Raw genomic sequence first — 17,249 nt, 5'->3', positions numbered from 1 at the left:
TCTCAACACCAGCTCCAATTCTCCCAGTCAATACTCTGACTCTTCTGTGGATCACAGTAAAGGCCTCTTAACTGTTCCCTCACTGTCGGTCTCCACATATTCTATTCCAGACAGATGCATCTTCTAAGGTTACTTTAACCTATCAACTCACTTTCAAAAAAAAAAAAATTATTCCTTTGTTCTTAGTACAGTAGGTCCAAGCTTTTCAAAAACCAAATTATATTCAACTGTATTCTTCCCATCTGAATCAGTCAATAACATTTCCCACTACTCAGTTAAACAAGTCCTCTGGTCTACTCAAATACTTCTCTGTCTCCAAAATAAGTCAGGCTCATTCTCTCTGGGTATTTTTACTTAGCTGTCTCACAGACTGGGAGGCTTTTATTCCCTCCACCAAATCTAAACCAAAACATTTTCTTCAAAGCATACCTCAAACTCAACTTCTCTAATTAAGCTTTCCCCGTTCTAGCCCACATGTTCTTCCCTTTTTCTCTTCTTTTAGCACTGAAACCATCATTCCATGTAATATTTGATTCTACAAGACCTTCTTCTGTTATTATTCCATTATTTCCTAACTGTAAATTTTATCTCCCAAATTAGATTGCAAACCAAAACTGTGTTCTTGTTTCCTTTTACACTCCCAGCAGCAGCAAAAGTAGCATAGATTTCAGTAGGAGCTACTATGTTGACTTGATTTACACAGTCCTAAAGATGAATCCCTTCAATTACAAACAACCATTTTGGATGGCCTGTAATTCCTAAACGGGCTTCCCAGATTGCTCAGTGGTAAAGAATCTGCCTGCAATGCAGGGGGTACAGGTTTGATCCCTGGGTGAGGAAGATTCCCCTAGAGGAGGAAATGGCAACCCGCTCCAGTATTTCTGCCTGGGAAATCCCATGGACAAAGGAGCCTGGCGGGCTACAGTCCATAGTGTTGAAAAAGAGTTGGACACGACTGAGCGACTCAACAACAGCTCCTAAATAGCTCATACTCTCTGTTGCCCCTAATCTTTCCCACACGAACCCCCGATGCCTACAAAGCCCTCATTTTATTAGTGTCTTTAATTTCCTGAAGTGAAGTGTTAGTTATTCAGTTGTGTCCGACTCTTTGTGACCCCGTGGACTGTAGCCCACCAGGCTCCTCTGTCCCTGGAATTCTCCAGGCAAGAATACTGGAGTGGGATGCCATTTCCTTTTCCAGGGGATCTTCCCAGTACATTCGCATTAAATGCTCTTAAACCATAGCACCTGGCAGGCTATATGGTAAATGACAATTTGCCTACTGATCTCCCTGACTGGTCTGTGTGCCACTTGGGCCCAAATAATTTACCTCTTATCTTTACAGTAGCAGACAAATCATGTTTTATTATTTACTGAATAAATAAATGAACAAAAATGTTAGTAACCTGTTTAAGGAATTGAGAATTTAGTGTAATAAGTTATCAACTTAATGTTATGTAATTTCCAACAAGCTTTAGTTCATCTCATTTAGAATCTCCACCTGTTTTTTTAATTCCAAAAATAATTATTAAGCATCCAGTATGTGTCAGGCATTGGGGGATACAGAAAAGACTCAAACACACACAAAAATTCCTGAACTTGCATCTTACTAGATGACTTAAGCAATGGAGAACAGAATTTGCTCTGAATTAGTTGGAATCCAGAGAGTATTTCTGAGCTGAAGGTTTCTCTATACAGGGATGCTGGTGCTGAGATGATGCTGGCTTGGGCCAAAATGGTGGCAGTTTAAATGGGGAGCAGTAGTTAAATTCTAGATCTCCTTTATAGGCATAGCCAGCAGGGCTGACTGATGAACTGGGAGTAAGGAATGAGAGAAAAAGAATAGTCGAGAATGTACGTTCATCTGTGCCACTGTGAAATGGAATTTGTGAAGGGTTTGGAAGGGTATGGTTTTGGAAAGAGCATGCAGATATATGAAGAGATTCTCTTAAATTAGGCCTTAAATTTTAACATTCTATTTTGTATAACTGAACTTCTCTTGAGCATATCTGTAATGAATAGTAAGGGTCACTCTGACTTCTTAGATAAATTGTCTACAACGAGTAGAAAAATCTGGGACAATATCAGCCAGTGCAGCTCCATGAAACACTGTCTGTATCAGGCACCCTACAAAAAGCCACTGAAATGGATCCTCCCAGACGGTCTCAAGTTTATTGTTTAAACAACTAATGCAGTGCAGCTTAGTGCTAGAGGTTACAATTGCCTCAATTTCTAAAAACCATTTCAAAGGTCAGACAATTATTATCATTAGCAATATTAATAATTACACTGAATTTTATTAAATAATTAATTGGATGTCAAATGGAGACTTATGAAAAAGCCCAAATGTTTATCTTGCCCTAGACCATAAAACTAGTCTAAGGTCAGAGGAGCCTGCCTTGACCTTAGAGTAGAAGACCATGGAGTAAATGTCAGTGACCTAGAATGACTTAATCAACCTAAGATTAAAGCCTGAGGTAGAACAGTAAGAGATGTGGGCTGTCAGGGAGCTACCTAAACAACCTAAATAATCAGCTACTGCACTTAATGGCTATAATTTGGGGTAAGGCTGGTAATAATGGTTTATTTTTTTTCATGTGTTGAAGTATATGTCTGCAAAACTTACTGAATTTGGGATTCAAAAAATGAGACTGTTTATAAACATAGGATGCAACAGTAAGTCTGTATAATGACTAAGTCTCTTGGAGAATAATTTAGTGGTGGTCATGATGAGCTATAACGTGGACTTTTTGAGTTTTCACTGGGCAGAAACAAACCATTCTCACTCTGTCTGTGAGCTTTTTTTTCCTTCCAGACTCTAAGTAGTTTACACAATAAACAGTTATTTCCATAGTAGAAATGGCCAAGCTGTCTAAGCTCCAGAGTTAACCTATTATTATGGTTAGAAATCAAGGTTGCCATTCTTCCAGATTTTCACAGCCACACAACTTTTGACCTAGCTGATGGAAATGTAAGAGTAAACACAGTTCTTTGACCTCTTAAGGAAGGCAAACATCAACATGCTAAGGTATTTATTTCACTGGCAAGTGATTCAGCACAAAAAGGCATTATAGTGGATCCACATAATGACAGGACACTACAAATTCCTCTCAAAGGAAAATTTAAGCAAGAGCTCATCCATAAACTGCCCATGTTCTCTTATTCAGGACTTTGATAGAAGTACTCATTTGAAAACTGTAGGCACTTCATGATCCACCAATGACAAACAATAAAATTAAAGCCTTTAGAAAATTAATTCACATGCCCAAATTAGAGGTCAGGCTCATTAGAGGAAATCTCATCACAAGCAGGAGAATTCCTTTCGCACACATATTTTCTGCATTCCTGTGATGGGTCCATTTTCTTCCCTTTGTTGAAAATTATGCTTTAAACCTACCTCCTTCCATGAAATAAGATAGCTGTAACCCCTCCCAATTCTCACAGCATGGGAAGCATAGCTTTCACTATGGGGTCTGCATTTATATCCTCGGAATGTTTCTTGGGCACTGAAGAAAAAGAGCAGAGAAATTGCCTACATGTACCCATTCTGCTGCCTAGTGGGTGCTGAGTGGATGCAGTCAGTCCCAAAAAAGAGACCATGTTCCACTTTCAAACACTATGACATTCAATGTGATTAAAAGATAAAAGGTCAAGGGCTTAAAGTTTCATTCCTTTTGTAATCTTCATATTTCACCGTTAATTTTTTACAGATTTGTGTTACTGGAAAAACATAATGCATAAAAAGGTCTGAAGCAATTATAATAGACAACCACATAAGAATAGAATAATCTGCTAAAATGTAGAGTTAAATTTTATAAGTTGAACAAAGTGATATCCAATAAGAACTTCATGAAAAGAATGTCAAAACTGTACTCAAATCATTTCTTTCTGTACTAAAGAATCAAAGATGCAGGAAATTTTTAAACTACTTGTCCCCTTCACCAAAATCATCATGTCAAGCCATTCTTGATGTTCTTGTCCATTAGTCAAAGGACTCAACTTAACTGTTCCCGAGTTTTGGGTGGATTTTAAACAACTCGGTATTCTGAATCAGTAATTCATATTCACCATTCCTTTGTTCAAACTTTTAAACTTTCTTTTCAGAATCAATTTACTAGACTCTAGTTTTCTACCTTGAGAGGACCATTTTGACCAACTGTAAAAAAAATTTTCAAACAAATGAATTTTAACTCACAAGCTGTACCAAAATTAAACAACAAAATAAGTTGTCTCCTACCTATGGTTGTAATAACAGTGCCAGCAAAGAAGAAGGAACTTCCCAAATCCCAGTGACTGATTTGATTGGAGGTGTTTCCTAAAGGTATAATCCCTGCATTTATTGCTGCCACTATTTGCTGCAAGTTTAAAAAGAAATTTATCAGTATACATGAATCACATGGAGGCATCAAACAGCATATATTCCCCCCCAGACAAACAATTCATCAAAGAGCATCAACTCTAAGGTCTACTCTTCCATTTAAAGTATACACTATAGATTAAAACTTTACACTAAAGAATTTAACACATTAAATTATAAGAGAAGTTTATTTGATATCAAGAGAATGGACCTGCATTAAGTTTATCATATAGTGTTATGATATGCATTCATAATGTCATCCAGTACCATTGTTAGCAATTTATTTGAATTAACAACTAAATACAACAACAAGTTTAATAAGCACCACCGAGTTAAAAATATCAGATCGCCAACTACAATTTAAGTAGTATATAATAGCTTCATCAAAAAAAAAAAAACAAGTTTTTCCAAAATGCTAGTCATTTTGAATGGTAAATATAAGTATCCAATCCTGTATTGTGTACAACAGTATAGAGTATAAAATCAGTTGTCATTATTCAATCGCTACGTCGTGTCCGACACTGCGACCGCACGGACTACAGTGTACCAGGCTTCCCTGTCCTTCACTATCTCCCGGAGTTTGCTCAAACTCATGATAAACTCAGTAAGGTCCAACAAAACAGGCTAAGATGACAAGGAACAGGCAATTGCCCTTCACCATCAAGCTTAAGTCAATCCATTGATATCGAGATTCTTAGAATCTCTACAGATTTTTATAAATTCTATGACAGTGTACATCACCAACGACTTGTAAATGACAGTCAACAATATTCATACAGGAACACTAGAATCTAGATGCTGCCTTGAGTAGTAATACTGGGAGACGGACAGAAAGATGATATCATAATCCCTTCTCAATCATCAGATGTTAGGGAGGGAAGACAGAGCTCCAGAAACACAAACACAGAAGAGAATAAGGAGAAAATGTACCGTGAAAGAGATACATATAGATTGTGGCAAAAGACTTTTCTGTTGGAAATATAGTTTTTAAATAAATATCACGTAATTTCCAGATTTTAAAATTGGAAGGAATTTCATTTGATAGGCAAGGAAATTAAAGACCTAGAGAGATAAACTGACTTGTTTAAAGTCATACAGTTTATTGGAAAATGGACAAAAACTACACTGGGAAAATGGACGTGCTACCCAAAGAACTTACTATCAGATGTAAAAGAGCAGGTAATCTCGAGCTGAAATGCAATATAAAATCTCACTTGTTTGACTTGTCTTAATCTATAGGTTGAAACTTCAATAGTTAATTGAATTGTAAGCTTTTATTTACTTTAACAACAGTATGTATTCATTGCTTAAAAAGTTTAGGAAAATACAGAAAGGAATAAAGAAGATAATACAAATTATTCATAATTCCAGAATTGAGAGACAACTACAGTTAATGTATTAAAGTGTCTACTCCAGGCATTCATACATACATAGCCAGACTTATGCACTATATGAAATGTATTCTCTATTTTTATTTAATATTATTCTACATGTGGTTTTCCTTGCAATTATCATATTTACTTAATCATAGACCAATATGTAGACATACATGCTGTTCTAAAATTTGTCTTATTATAACTTGTCTTATTATAAAAACTGCTGTTATGAACATATTTATGTATAAATATTTTTTCATTTCTGAATATTTTTGTGGAAGAGATTACTAGAAATAAATTTGCCACATTGAAGATTATGAATATTTTAAAGCACTTGATGTATAGTAGCAAGTAGCTATCCAAGAAGGCAGTTACAATTTATAATTTCCCCCACAGCAATTTACAAATGCAATTTACCTCTAATATTAATAATCTATCTTAACCGAACTGATAGGAATTGTTTACATTTATGTGTCCTTTATTGTGAGCAAAGTTGAGTGCTAATGTTTCCTTTAACATATACTAAATGCACATGAATATACACATATATGCATAGCACACAATGAAGCTAGTTGTGAGATCACTGATTTTCTTTATCTGACTCTCTACTATAAATATAATATCAGATAAGCAGGTCTTCCTGATAATCCTTCTTTGAAAAATATTTTTTGCAGCTACTAACCTATTATTCTCGCATAAACTTTAGAATTATTTAGTTAAATTTTATAGCAATTTTCATCTTCACAGGTTTAAAATATTTTTGCTGTTTAGATGTATGTGTAATCTATAAATTAAGTAAGGTAAAGGAATACCACTAGGATAGTGAAACTTCCATCAAACAACATGGTGTGAATCTTCAATTTCTGAATCTCCTTTCATATTCTGAAACAAGAGCATTTTTTATTATACTTCACATAGACCTATAAGGCTATTTTTAGATATTTTACTTTTTTTCTATTTTAAATTACAATTGGTTATTGCTATTGTACACACAAATATGGGCTTCCCGGGTGGTTCAGTGGTAAAGAAACTGCCTCCCAATGCAGGAGACACAGGTTCAATCCCTGTTTCGGGAAGAACCCCAGAGGAGGACATGACAACCCACTCCAGTACTCTTGCCTGGGAAATCCCATGGACAGAGGGGCCTGGTGGGCTAGTCATAGGGTCACAAAGACTGGGTCACAACTGAGTGACTGAGCATAGACACAACACAAATATATATTTCTCTGAGTCAGCAACTCTCAAATTTTTTATCTCAAAAACAATTTACAGTCTCAAAAAATATTGCAGACATCCAGGAACATCGGAATGTGAGTTACAACTATTGATACTTATATTTTTGGTTGAATTTCTAACTTTCAAATGTTTTGATTAATCACATAAAAATAACAATAAGTGTTAACACATTTTTATGAAAAAGAATTATGTTTTCCAAAACAAAGATTTAGTGAGAAGGCAGGCATTGTTTTAGGATTTTATAAATCTCTGAAATGCCAGGCTTAATATAAAACAGTTACACTCTAATATATGCTTCTGCATCCAATCTGGAAAACAATACAGCAATTCCTCAAAAAATTAAAAACAGAACTACCATACAATCCAGCAGTTCTACCTCTTGGTACTTATCCAAAAAACATGAAAAACACTAATTCAAAAAGATACATGGACTTCTATGTTCAATTCAACATTATGTACAATAGTCAAGATATGGAAGCAACCTGAGGGCCCATCAATAGACAAATGGATACATGTACAATAGAATATTACTTTGCCATAAAAAAGAGTGAAACCTTGCCATCTGCAACATGAATGGACCTAGAGGGTATTATGCTAAGTGAAATTAGTCAGAAAGAAAGAAAAATACCATATGATTTCACTCATAAATGAAACTTAAAAAATAAACAAAGCAAAACATGAACAAAAGCATAGGTACAAAGGACAAACTCGTGGTTGGTAGAGGGGGAAGGGGAGGGAGCTGAGTAAAATAAATAAAGTGGATTAAGAGTACAAACTTCCTTATAAAATAAATAAGTCACCAGGGTGTAATATATAGCAAAAATTTCCTTATAAAATAAATGTCACAAGGATGTAATATACAGCAAAAGGAATATAGTCACTAATACTCTAATAATTTTGTATAGAACAGGAGGTTACTAGATTTATCAGGATGATTATTCTGTAATATATTTAAATGTTGAATCATTATGATTTACAACTGAAATTAATATAATATTGTATGTTAACTGTACTTTAATTAAAAAGTATATCTTCAACATATGCATTTATTCAAAAATATTCACCAATTATTTATGGCGCTAGGCAATGAGGAAACAACAGAAAAGTAAAAACATGGGTGATATAATTGAGAAAAGATAAGACATGCCTGTAGATTCCACTTAATTAAGTAAAATTAATTATTTTATTCACTAGAAGCCAGCTAATTCCTCCAACAATTGACAATATAACATCCATAGCCAGCATCATCATTTTAGTTTATTGTTTTGCTTGTCGATGACAAGGTTTGCAGCATTACCCAGACAGTTGGATAAATTCCACAAATTATTTAAATCCAAAAGAAGCACATTGTAGACTTAGAGACAGTAATGTCTGGCAATGTGTGGGTTGTAAATAGTTGTCACAGAGCTGTGATTATTGCAACAGAGGCTTTAGATGGAACCAGGACCATGTCAAATCACTGTGAGAATGAGTCTACCATGAGGTCCTTTCTCTGAAATATTCTTGTAAATTTATTTTATCTATTGGTACAAGGTCCTTTGGTCAACATCCAAAGGACATCAGATGCCCTTGGCAAGGGCACTGGCACAGACCGAAGAGTCTCTGTAATTTCAATGTCAGTTCAGGCCATCAGAGCACTTAGCAAACGCCTTCCTGAGAAGTGTTCCTGTATGTGTCAGATTATGTGATTAAAGCCAATCACCTCATGTACAATAAAAACTCCCTTTCCCACTAAAGACAACTTTGTGGACAACCATATTGACAATTTATGAATAAATTGTATTTTTTAGGTTAGGGTAAAGGAAATGTAGGATCCTCTGCATTTAATCCTAACATATTATTACCTGAAGTATTGATTAAGAGAGGACTTCCAAACATAAAACCTACAATAGAAATAGTATAAAATATAATCTTCAATGGATTCACACTCAGTTTTTCTTTTCAGTTCATCTACAATCATAGAACGTGCATTAAGAAAAGGCAGTTGCATTAAAAATATATATATACATATATATACACCCACAAAGTTACAAAAAAATTGTACAAATCTAACAAAGTAAATATATATGTATAGTGAAAAAAAAAGGAAATGAAAGGCAGTTGCATACATGATTCTATTCAAGAACAGGAACTTAAACTTAAGAAACAGAGCTCTGAGAGGCTTATACTCCTAGAGTTGATAAAGGTAATTGCTCTTAAAAGTAATTATTAAAAAAAATCTTGGTTTCCATGACAATAGTGGCTTTAGAATCAAAGTTCATTGAGTTCTAATGGGAATTTGCACATTCTTGAATTGTACTGTTTATGTCTCAATGTCATCTGGCATTTTGGAACTGTATCAAGCTTTAACACCAAACCATGCTAAGACACCCTTACTTGTAAGAGACTAGTATAGGCTTGGAACTCAAGGCAATCAATGACAATCATGAAAATGTTCCTGGGAGTCCAATGCCTAGGAACAACTTTCACATGTGTTATAAAGTACTTGACTAGCTTTAAGGAATAGCTATTAGAAAGTAAGCAACCCCAGGGAAGGCCTGAAGAACACATTGTTTTCAGAGTAGGTTATATTGTGAATTTTAAAATACAATTTCTGATTTCACATTTTTTCCTCCTTTGCTCAGATGCTCAGATGTTCATGTTTACCAGAACAATACAGATTGTTCTGAAAGCCTACTACAGATTCCTACCCTGTTACTATTATAATCAAGATTTCACTGAAATATGCTATTACACCTATAATCCTAAAAACAGGGTCATGTTAGTAATCTGAAAGTGATACAAGAATTTCAAACTGCAGGTACAAGGCACTGGCATCTAATTGGGATTCAAAAATGATGTACAGGGCTTCCCCAGTGCCTCAGCAATAAAGAATCCATTTGCAATGCAGGAGATGCAGATTCAATCCCTGGGTTGGGAAGATTCCCTAGAGGAGGGCATGGCAACCCACTCCAGTATTCTTGCCTGGAAAATTCCACAAACAGAGGAGCCTGACAGGCTACGGTCTATAGAGTTATAAAGAGTCAGACGTGACTGAAACGATGGAACCCACATGCACAACCCACATGTACATGTAACTGGTTCAGTGACAACTTCTTTTAACTGAATATTTAAGACTGATCTCACATTTTCTTCTCTGAAAAAGGACATTATTTCTACTAAACTGATATAATAGCTAAATCCAACTATAGTTATACTGACATCTGTATAATTACAGAGTTCCTCAAAGAGGAACAAATACTCTTGCTAAATTTCTGTAAGACACAGTTTTATACCTTTTTGGTCACTATATCCTTGTGGGGGAACTAATTTCATCCTGAGGAGGCTCCTCTTTAGGAAAGAAGTCAAATCATGTATCTGACCATCTCATACAGGTCTGACCACTTTAACCATGTAAACAAGACTATTTTGAAAGACTTGAAGAATGCTTAATGAGGAAAGCAAAATAATGATGTTCTCAGTGCCAAATGACTTTGTGGGAAGACATTATGTAGGTATCATTGCTATTTATTGTTACGCTACAAAAAACAGTCATCATCCATCAATAATATGCAGCAATGCTTGAGAACTTTTGCCAAAGGCTACAGGATCCTTATGCTTATCCTTAATCTTCCAGCTATGCAGCAACATACCATGATTACCTAATATCAGATGATGTGAGCTGCTTTGGAACCAGAAAGTGAAAGTTGCTCAGTCGTGCCCAACTCTTTGCCACCCCATGGACTATACAGTACATGGAATTCTCCAGCAAGAATACTGGAGTTGGTAGCCTTTCCTTCTCCAGGGGATCTTTCCAACCCAGGGATCGAACCCAGGTCTCCTGCATTGCAGGCGGATTCTTTACCAGCTGAGCCGAAAGGGAAGCCCAAGAATACTGGAGTGGGTAGCCTATCCCTATTCCAGAGGATCTTCCCAACCCAGGAATTGAACTGGGGTCTCCGGCATTGCAGGTGGATTCTTTACCAACTGAGCTATCAGGGAAGCCCCAGATAGAACCAGAGAGTATCTCCAAATGGCCTTTACCCTTACAGACTCAGCATTCAAACACAGCACTGGGAGATCCTAGGCAACCTCAACTGGCATTTTTGAATCAATGAGTAATCACATTTGTTTATCCACTTCCTAGGTGCTTTTTGGAAAATCTTTGTTAGCCATACATACCTGTCTTAAATGTTATTTATAGACAACTGTTGCATAAGAAGCTTCTATTCTAATGTCAGTGATAGGTTGTAGTCTTAATCACTGGGGCTGCTTCCCAGGCCATCATACAAACTAAATCAGGTTCAGCCAAGAAGTTCTAGGGTTTCATTGCAAATTTACATACAAAGGCAACTCATGATATCCTTCATACCACTAGGAAAATCCCCAGAAACCAAACTCATCTTCTTCGACTTGGGTCCTTTCTTGGTCTTCTGGAAAGTTAATTAGTGCCACAGACTTCCTTGCATGAGATAGTTCTGTCAGAATGTCAATTGAGATAGTTGACAATCCAACAAGGAATCAAACAACTTTCTGAAAACCATACGGTATTAGCACACAGCTCCACAAAAACATTCCAGCAGTAGCTCTCAGCTAATGATAATACTGATTGAACTACGCCAAATGGCAAATGACAATTTCATAACTGTCATAAAAAGCATATAACAGAATGGTATATATGTTTTCGCTAATAGTTTATAACATGATAAATTTCATTGAGCATAACACGTGTGTTGAGTGTTTAGTTGCTAAGTCATGTCCGACTCTTTGCCACCCTTTGGACTGTAGCCCCCCAGGCTCCTTTGACCATGGGCTTTCCCAGGCAAGAATACTGGAGTGGGTTGCCATTTCCTTCTCCAGGGGATCATCCTGACCCAGGGATCAAATTCACGTCTCCTGAGTCTCCTGCACTGCAGGCAGATTCTTTAGCCACTGAGCCATCATACTGCAGAATTAAAGCTAATTCTAATAAGCAGGAAACTGCTAACAGCAAATTAATCTAGTATGGGCTTGCATACAGTCCTACTGTGAAAGATATGTATGTGTTAGCTTAAGAAGAATTTTATATGATTAAGAACGCTATTCTGAGAAAATATAGACTAACCATTGCATCCTTATTTGAAATTCACATTATGTCCAACTTTTGCACACATCTCAGATTTCAGGTGATATTATCTACTATTTAAGATGATAACATTTGCTAGCAGTAAATGTGTATATTCATCTTTTGACATCAAATATTCATACTACTGTACATTCTAACCTCAGGTTTGATAAACGAACCTGAAACACATTATGTAACTTAATTTTTCAGAACTTCTAACAAAAATCAGTCAAGATAAGAAAAATTCTATAGTTATATAAAGATGACATTTTTTCCTTTTGTGTTTTTTCTATGAAAATAGAGGCACCTACATAAATTCAAAAAAGAAAAATAAATCCCAAACTTATATTTCATAATTAAATGAACTGTTTTAAGTATTGACAAAGGTCAGATTTCTAAAGCTAACATTAATATTTTTATTTTTAAAAGATATATTTCTGATTTTATATGCAGAAAAAAGATGGAGTAGAACATTTGCATATTTCATACAGAATACAGGTGATTACATCATTCTATATTTAGAATCTGGTAAAGAAGGATGTTTTCAAGGTCTCCCCAGAGTATATCTTTTAAGTCAGAAAGGTAATATGCAGTAATATTTTTAACCTTTTGTCTTTGTTGGACACAATTTGAGTCAAAACACATTTCCTATTATCTTAAAAAGGCTTTCAAAGCCCTTAGAATGTGTTTCCACACAACGCATGACCTAAGTTTAACCACACATTAATTAGAAACTTCTTGTAAAGTTTCTGTAAAAAAACACAAAAAGCTTAGTTCTTAATGCTTGGAAAGGATAGTATTACCTACAGAAAGCAATTTTCATGTACCAGGTTTTAGAAAGCACCTCTAAAAGGAAACATCTCGCTTACCTTCCCAAGACTTTCTTTCCATTTAAGGATTATGCCATTGCATGTCAAAGCTATTTTTATACAGACTAATGAAGTGTACAGCTTTTTTCTTGTTCTTTTGTAAGTGTAATTTCCTATTAGTAGAAACAAAAGCTTAAAGTCCAAAGGAGGAAAGCTGGAGGTGGATGTTATCAACAGGGCCAGAAGCAAGAGGCACATCACAGGGTATGAGGGGCACCTTCCCTGCTCTATCCACTCTGGAAGCTGTTTTTAAATCACAACAGTAAAAGAAAAAATCACAAAAGTTATAGATGTACATACATATGTGTATGTACAATATGGAACATTTGGAAAAATAAGAATTAAAAAGTTCACTCACAGCCCCTGAAACCATTTTTTTTAAACAACATGCATATATTCAATTTTGGGTTTTAATAGTTGTCATAATTAATGTGCTTTCCAGTTTCCATCTAATATAAGCATGTTCCAAGGCATTTTGAAGTCATCAAAATCTCACTGAGCAGCTACCTACTACTCTTCTATCATTAAATGAATTTGTATAACAGAATCCACGTTCAGGTGGTCATTTGAAAGGTGATTATAGAGATGATTTATACATCAGACAAGGATCAAACAGGAAACACTGAAATTCTGTTATCCTTTTAATCCTGCATGAAATAGCACTGCGATGTAGAAACAATAAAACATGGCCAAGATCTGAGTCCTTGTAACTCTGAAAGAGCCAAAAAACATACATGTACAAGCAAGCACACTGAATCCTGCATTTTTCCATGAACTTTCCTACATTCCATACTATGGTCCATTAATATTCCATCAGAATATTAATCTCTGTCTATCTGTCCCTTTCCACCTCATCTCAGCATAAATCAGGAGGGAGGTTAATGGAAGAAAAGGAAAATCTGGAGCGAGGAGACAGAGCAAGAAGTCAGAAAGAAATAAAACAACAAGTAGAAAATAAAAAGATAAAGGCTGTTTAGTTAACAAAAAGACAGGTCTAGAAGAATAAGATAGGAACTTAATACAAGTTATAGTCACACTCTGTCTAGGAAGTTCTTTTGAAAGAGGTTATCCTTAAAATAGGATTTGAGTAGGTGGAAGAGTGAGATGAAGGAAACACAGCACTAGGCAATATTTTTACACCAGTTTGCCCAAGGCACAGCACCAACTAACATTTATTCATGCTCTGTTTTTAAAGCCTGAAGTTCTAAACTGATGAGAAAAAAAATAGTCCAAAATGGAACAAAGGCAGTTTTACTCTGTCAATTACACACATCCATAGAATCCCCAAATTTGGAGATTTTGTTGGCCTTTCCCACAGAATATCACAGGCTTCCACTTATTTGATTTTCCATCACACTTAAGCATATATTTCCATAATAGATACCAGTTTAAATAAAAAAGTGCTTAACACCTACATAAAATTAATCCCAAGGGAAATAGTTAGGGAAGCTATTCAGGTTTTCACAGAAAGGCAATCTCTTTTTCACAATATATTTTAAAAACAAATGACTTTTTCCTGCCCTTCCTGAATATTTAAGTAAAACATCATGACAAGGATTGAAAATTTTAAGGTCTATATACACCTGCAAAACCAACAAAGTAAGTAGTTAACCCAGTTTGTGTTAAAGTAAATCAAAATTCCCACACCACAAAATAGCCATCTATAAAGGCAAAATACCACAATACTAAAACATTCCTATAATATTCTGATAAACAGCCCCTCTGTTTCAGGCACCACAAAGCTTATGTATTTCTCACTTCAACTGAACTGACTCATTGCCTACAAGAAATGTCTATGCTTTCAAGATCCAGGGAAAATTTCTTAACACAGTGCAGAGTAAATTTACCAATGACTTGCTAACATTATGCAGAGAATAGGAAGTTTTGCAAAACTGCTTAATAGGTTAATATTTCTGGGCTCTTAATGTCACAAAATCAAGACAGAAAAAAATAATATATGAATAACTTCCCAAAATGTAGTGATTCATACTTACTCTGTCTTAGCTTCTTAGCTTTTCTCAAAATTTCATCCATCGTTCTCAATTACACACTCATACACTCACCAGTTACAGCAAATGTGAATTGATGGAAATCCATTTTGTCGAAAATAGGAACCTGACAGAATTTCTTATACTTTTTTTTCTTTTTTTTTTTTTCTTATACTTTTTCAAGCCAAGTGGAATGATGGAGCTACCCCTTGACACCTGTCCAGTAGTTACTGCACAAAAATGCAATTAAACTCTCCCCTCGGGCACCTCTCAGCCTGACTTAAGAGTGTCACACCACCCATCCGCACTGAAAACGAGCCTGGCATCCTCTCCTGGTGTTTTTCATACTAGTCACTCACATATGCAGTATTGTTCATCTTCACTCACACAAGGATACCAATCCCAAGACCATCTCAGGGCACAGCAACCTAGGAAAGGGTCGCTGTTGTTTAGTTGCTAAGTTGTCTGACTCTTTTGTGACCCCATCGACTGCAGCCCACCAGGCTCCTCTGTCCATGGGATTTTCCAGGCAAGAATACTGGAGGGAGTTGCCATTTCCTTCTCCAGGGAAATCTTCCTGGCCCAGGGACCTACGAAAGGGAAGAGGCCCTAAAATCCATGTGATAAGCACGAGACCAGAGGGTCAACTCTGATCAGAGGCCCAGAATATGAAGATGCCGTTACCGGGGCAGTCTGTGCTAGAGGCTGGGTCTAGTGCCTGGAGAGGTACCAAGATGGGCTAAACACACTTCGTGATCTTCACTTCTGCTCCCCAAGCCCCTTCAAAACAAGAATGCGTTTATGCTAGTGGGATGGGCAGGATAGACTATGTTTAAACTGGGCAGAAAGAGAGAGGAATGAAAAGTCAGAGGAAAGCAACACTTACTCACTTTTTTCATTTTCAGTCCCCTGCTGTTTGCAACTATATTGTGTGTGCTGCAGACAGCTATCTCTCCTTAAGTAACTACTGGGAACCAGCAGTGCAAGGCCTGAGATGCTTCATCATCTCATAAAAGAACCCTGTGACCACTATCAGTAGTGGCATCATGTGACAGGAATTAGATGTCTCAAATGGATCTTCCACAAATTTTGTCTACCTGTGTATATTATATCCCAAATGCTCATCAGGCCTTGTTTTGTGTCTTTGAATCTTTGTGCCACAGATGGCCTGTTATGTCTAGCGTAATACTGATTGCTCAAGGATTATTTGTGGCAAAGGTTGTGCTTACTGATTTCTAAGTACACATGAAATCACTAACATAAGCTGGTAAGAGTTCTAATCGCATATTACAGGTCATGGTAAAGAGAGTTAAGACTTTGCAGTAGCATTTGACACAGCTAATCTCTCCCATCTGGCAATGTGTCTGGCTCACAGAACACCACAGTCTAGCCTTCCTCAAACTTCCCTGACTTCTGTCTCATCCCCCTCACCTTTGAGCCCACGATTCTGTTCTCTAGCCATTCACACACTCCTAAATGATTTCATTTAAACTCAAGGCTTTCGATTTTGTCAGTATGATGATAACTCCCGGAGGTATTCTTCATCCTGGACCATTCCCTGCATGGATGTCTGAAAGACAACTTAAACCAACCATATGCCAAGTCGAACTTCTAAGCTCCTTCCTGAACCTGTTCCATATGAATTTTTCCCATCTCCATAGTTGGAAACTCTATTTTTCCAGTTTTTTAGGTCCAAAACCTATGAATCATTCTTGACTTCTTTCTCTCACACCTCACATCAAAATCTGCTAGTTTTACCCTCAAAAGATCCCAGTGTGAAATTTCATCACGTTCACTGCTTCCTTGCTCATCCAGGCCACCACTAACTCCCCCTGGGCTCTTGCAGTGGATTTCCAACTTCATCCACTACATTCTACTTCTCACAGGGCAACCACAGTGATCCCTTTAAGCTATAAGTCAGATCATGTCCCTGCTTTGTCCCAAGTCTGTTCACAGTCCTGTAAGTCACTCTGAGCAAAATCTAGGATTCCATATACCAATTTACAAGGCCTTATGAATCACAAGCTGAAATCGAGATTACTAGGAAAAATATCAACAATCCCAGATATGCAGGGGATACCACTTTAAAGACAGAAAGTGAAGAGGAACTAAAGAGCCTCTTGATGAGAGTGAAAAAGCTGACTTGAAATTCAGCATTTAAAAAAACTAAGATTATGACATCTGATCCCATCACTTCATGGCAAATCAAAGAGGAAAAATTGGAAGCAGTGACAGATTTTCATTTCTTAGGCTCCAAAATCACAGCAGATGATGACTGCAGCCATGAAGTTAAACACTTACTCCTTGGAAAGAAAGCTATGATAAACCTATACAACATAT

At 36.4% G+C, this 17,249-nt stretch overlaps 1 protein-coding gene across 5 annotated transcripts in view; it reads right to left on the bottom strand.

The window, feature by feature from the left end:
- KCNK2 (potassium two pore domain channel subfamily K member 2) overlaps positions 1-17,249 on the bottom strand; it is a 206,417-nt gene that overhangs the window by 80,600 nt on the left and 108,568 nt on the right. For all 5 annotated transcript variants that reach the window (XM_043485940.1, XM_043485937.1, XM_043485938.1 and 2 more), the window contains exon 3: positions 4,238-4,355. In XM_043485940.1, coding sequence (XP_043341875.1) covers positions 4,238-4,355 — 118 coding nt within the window. The remainder of the gene's footprint in view (positions 1-4,237; positions 4,356-17,249) is intronic.

Source organism: Cervus canadensis, chromosome 13 (genome assembly GCF_019320065.1).
Source record: "Cervus canadensis isolate Bull #8, Minnesota chromosome 13, ASM1932006v1, whole genome shotgun sequence".
Classification (NCBI taxonomy): Eukaryota; Metazoa; Chordata; class Mammalia; order Artiodactyla; family Cervidae; genus Cervus; species Cervus canadensis.
This window is presented reverse-complemented; position numbering and strand designations above follow the sequence as displayed.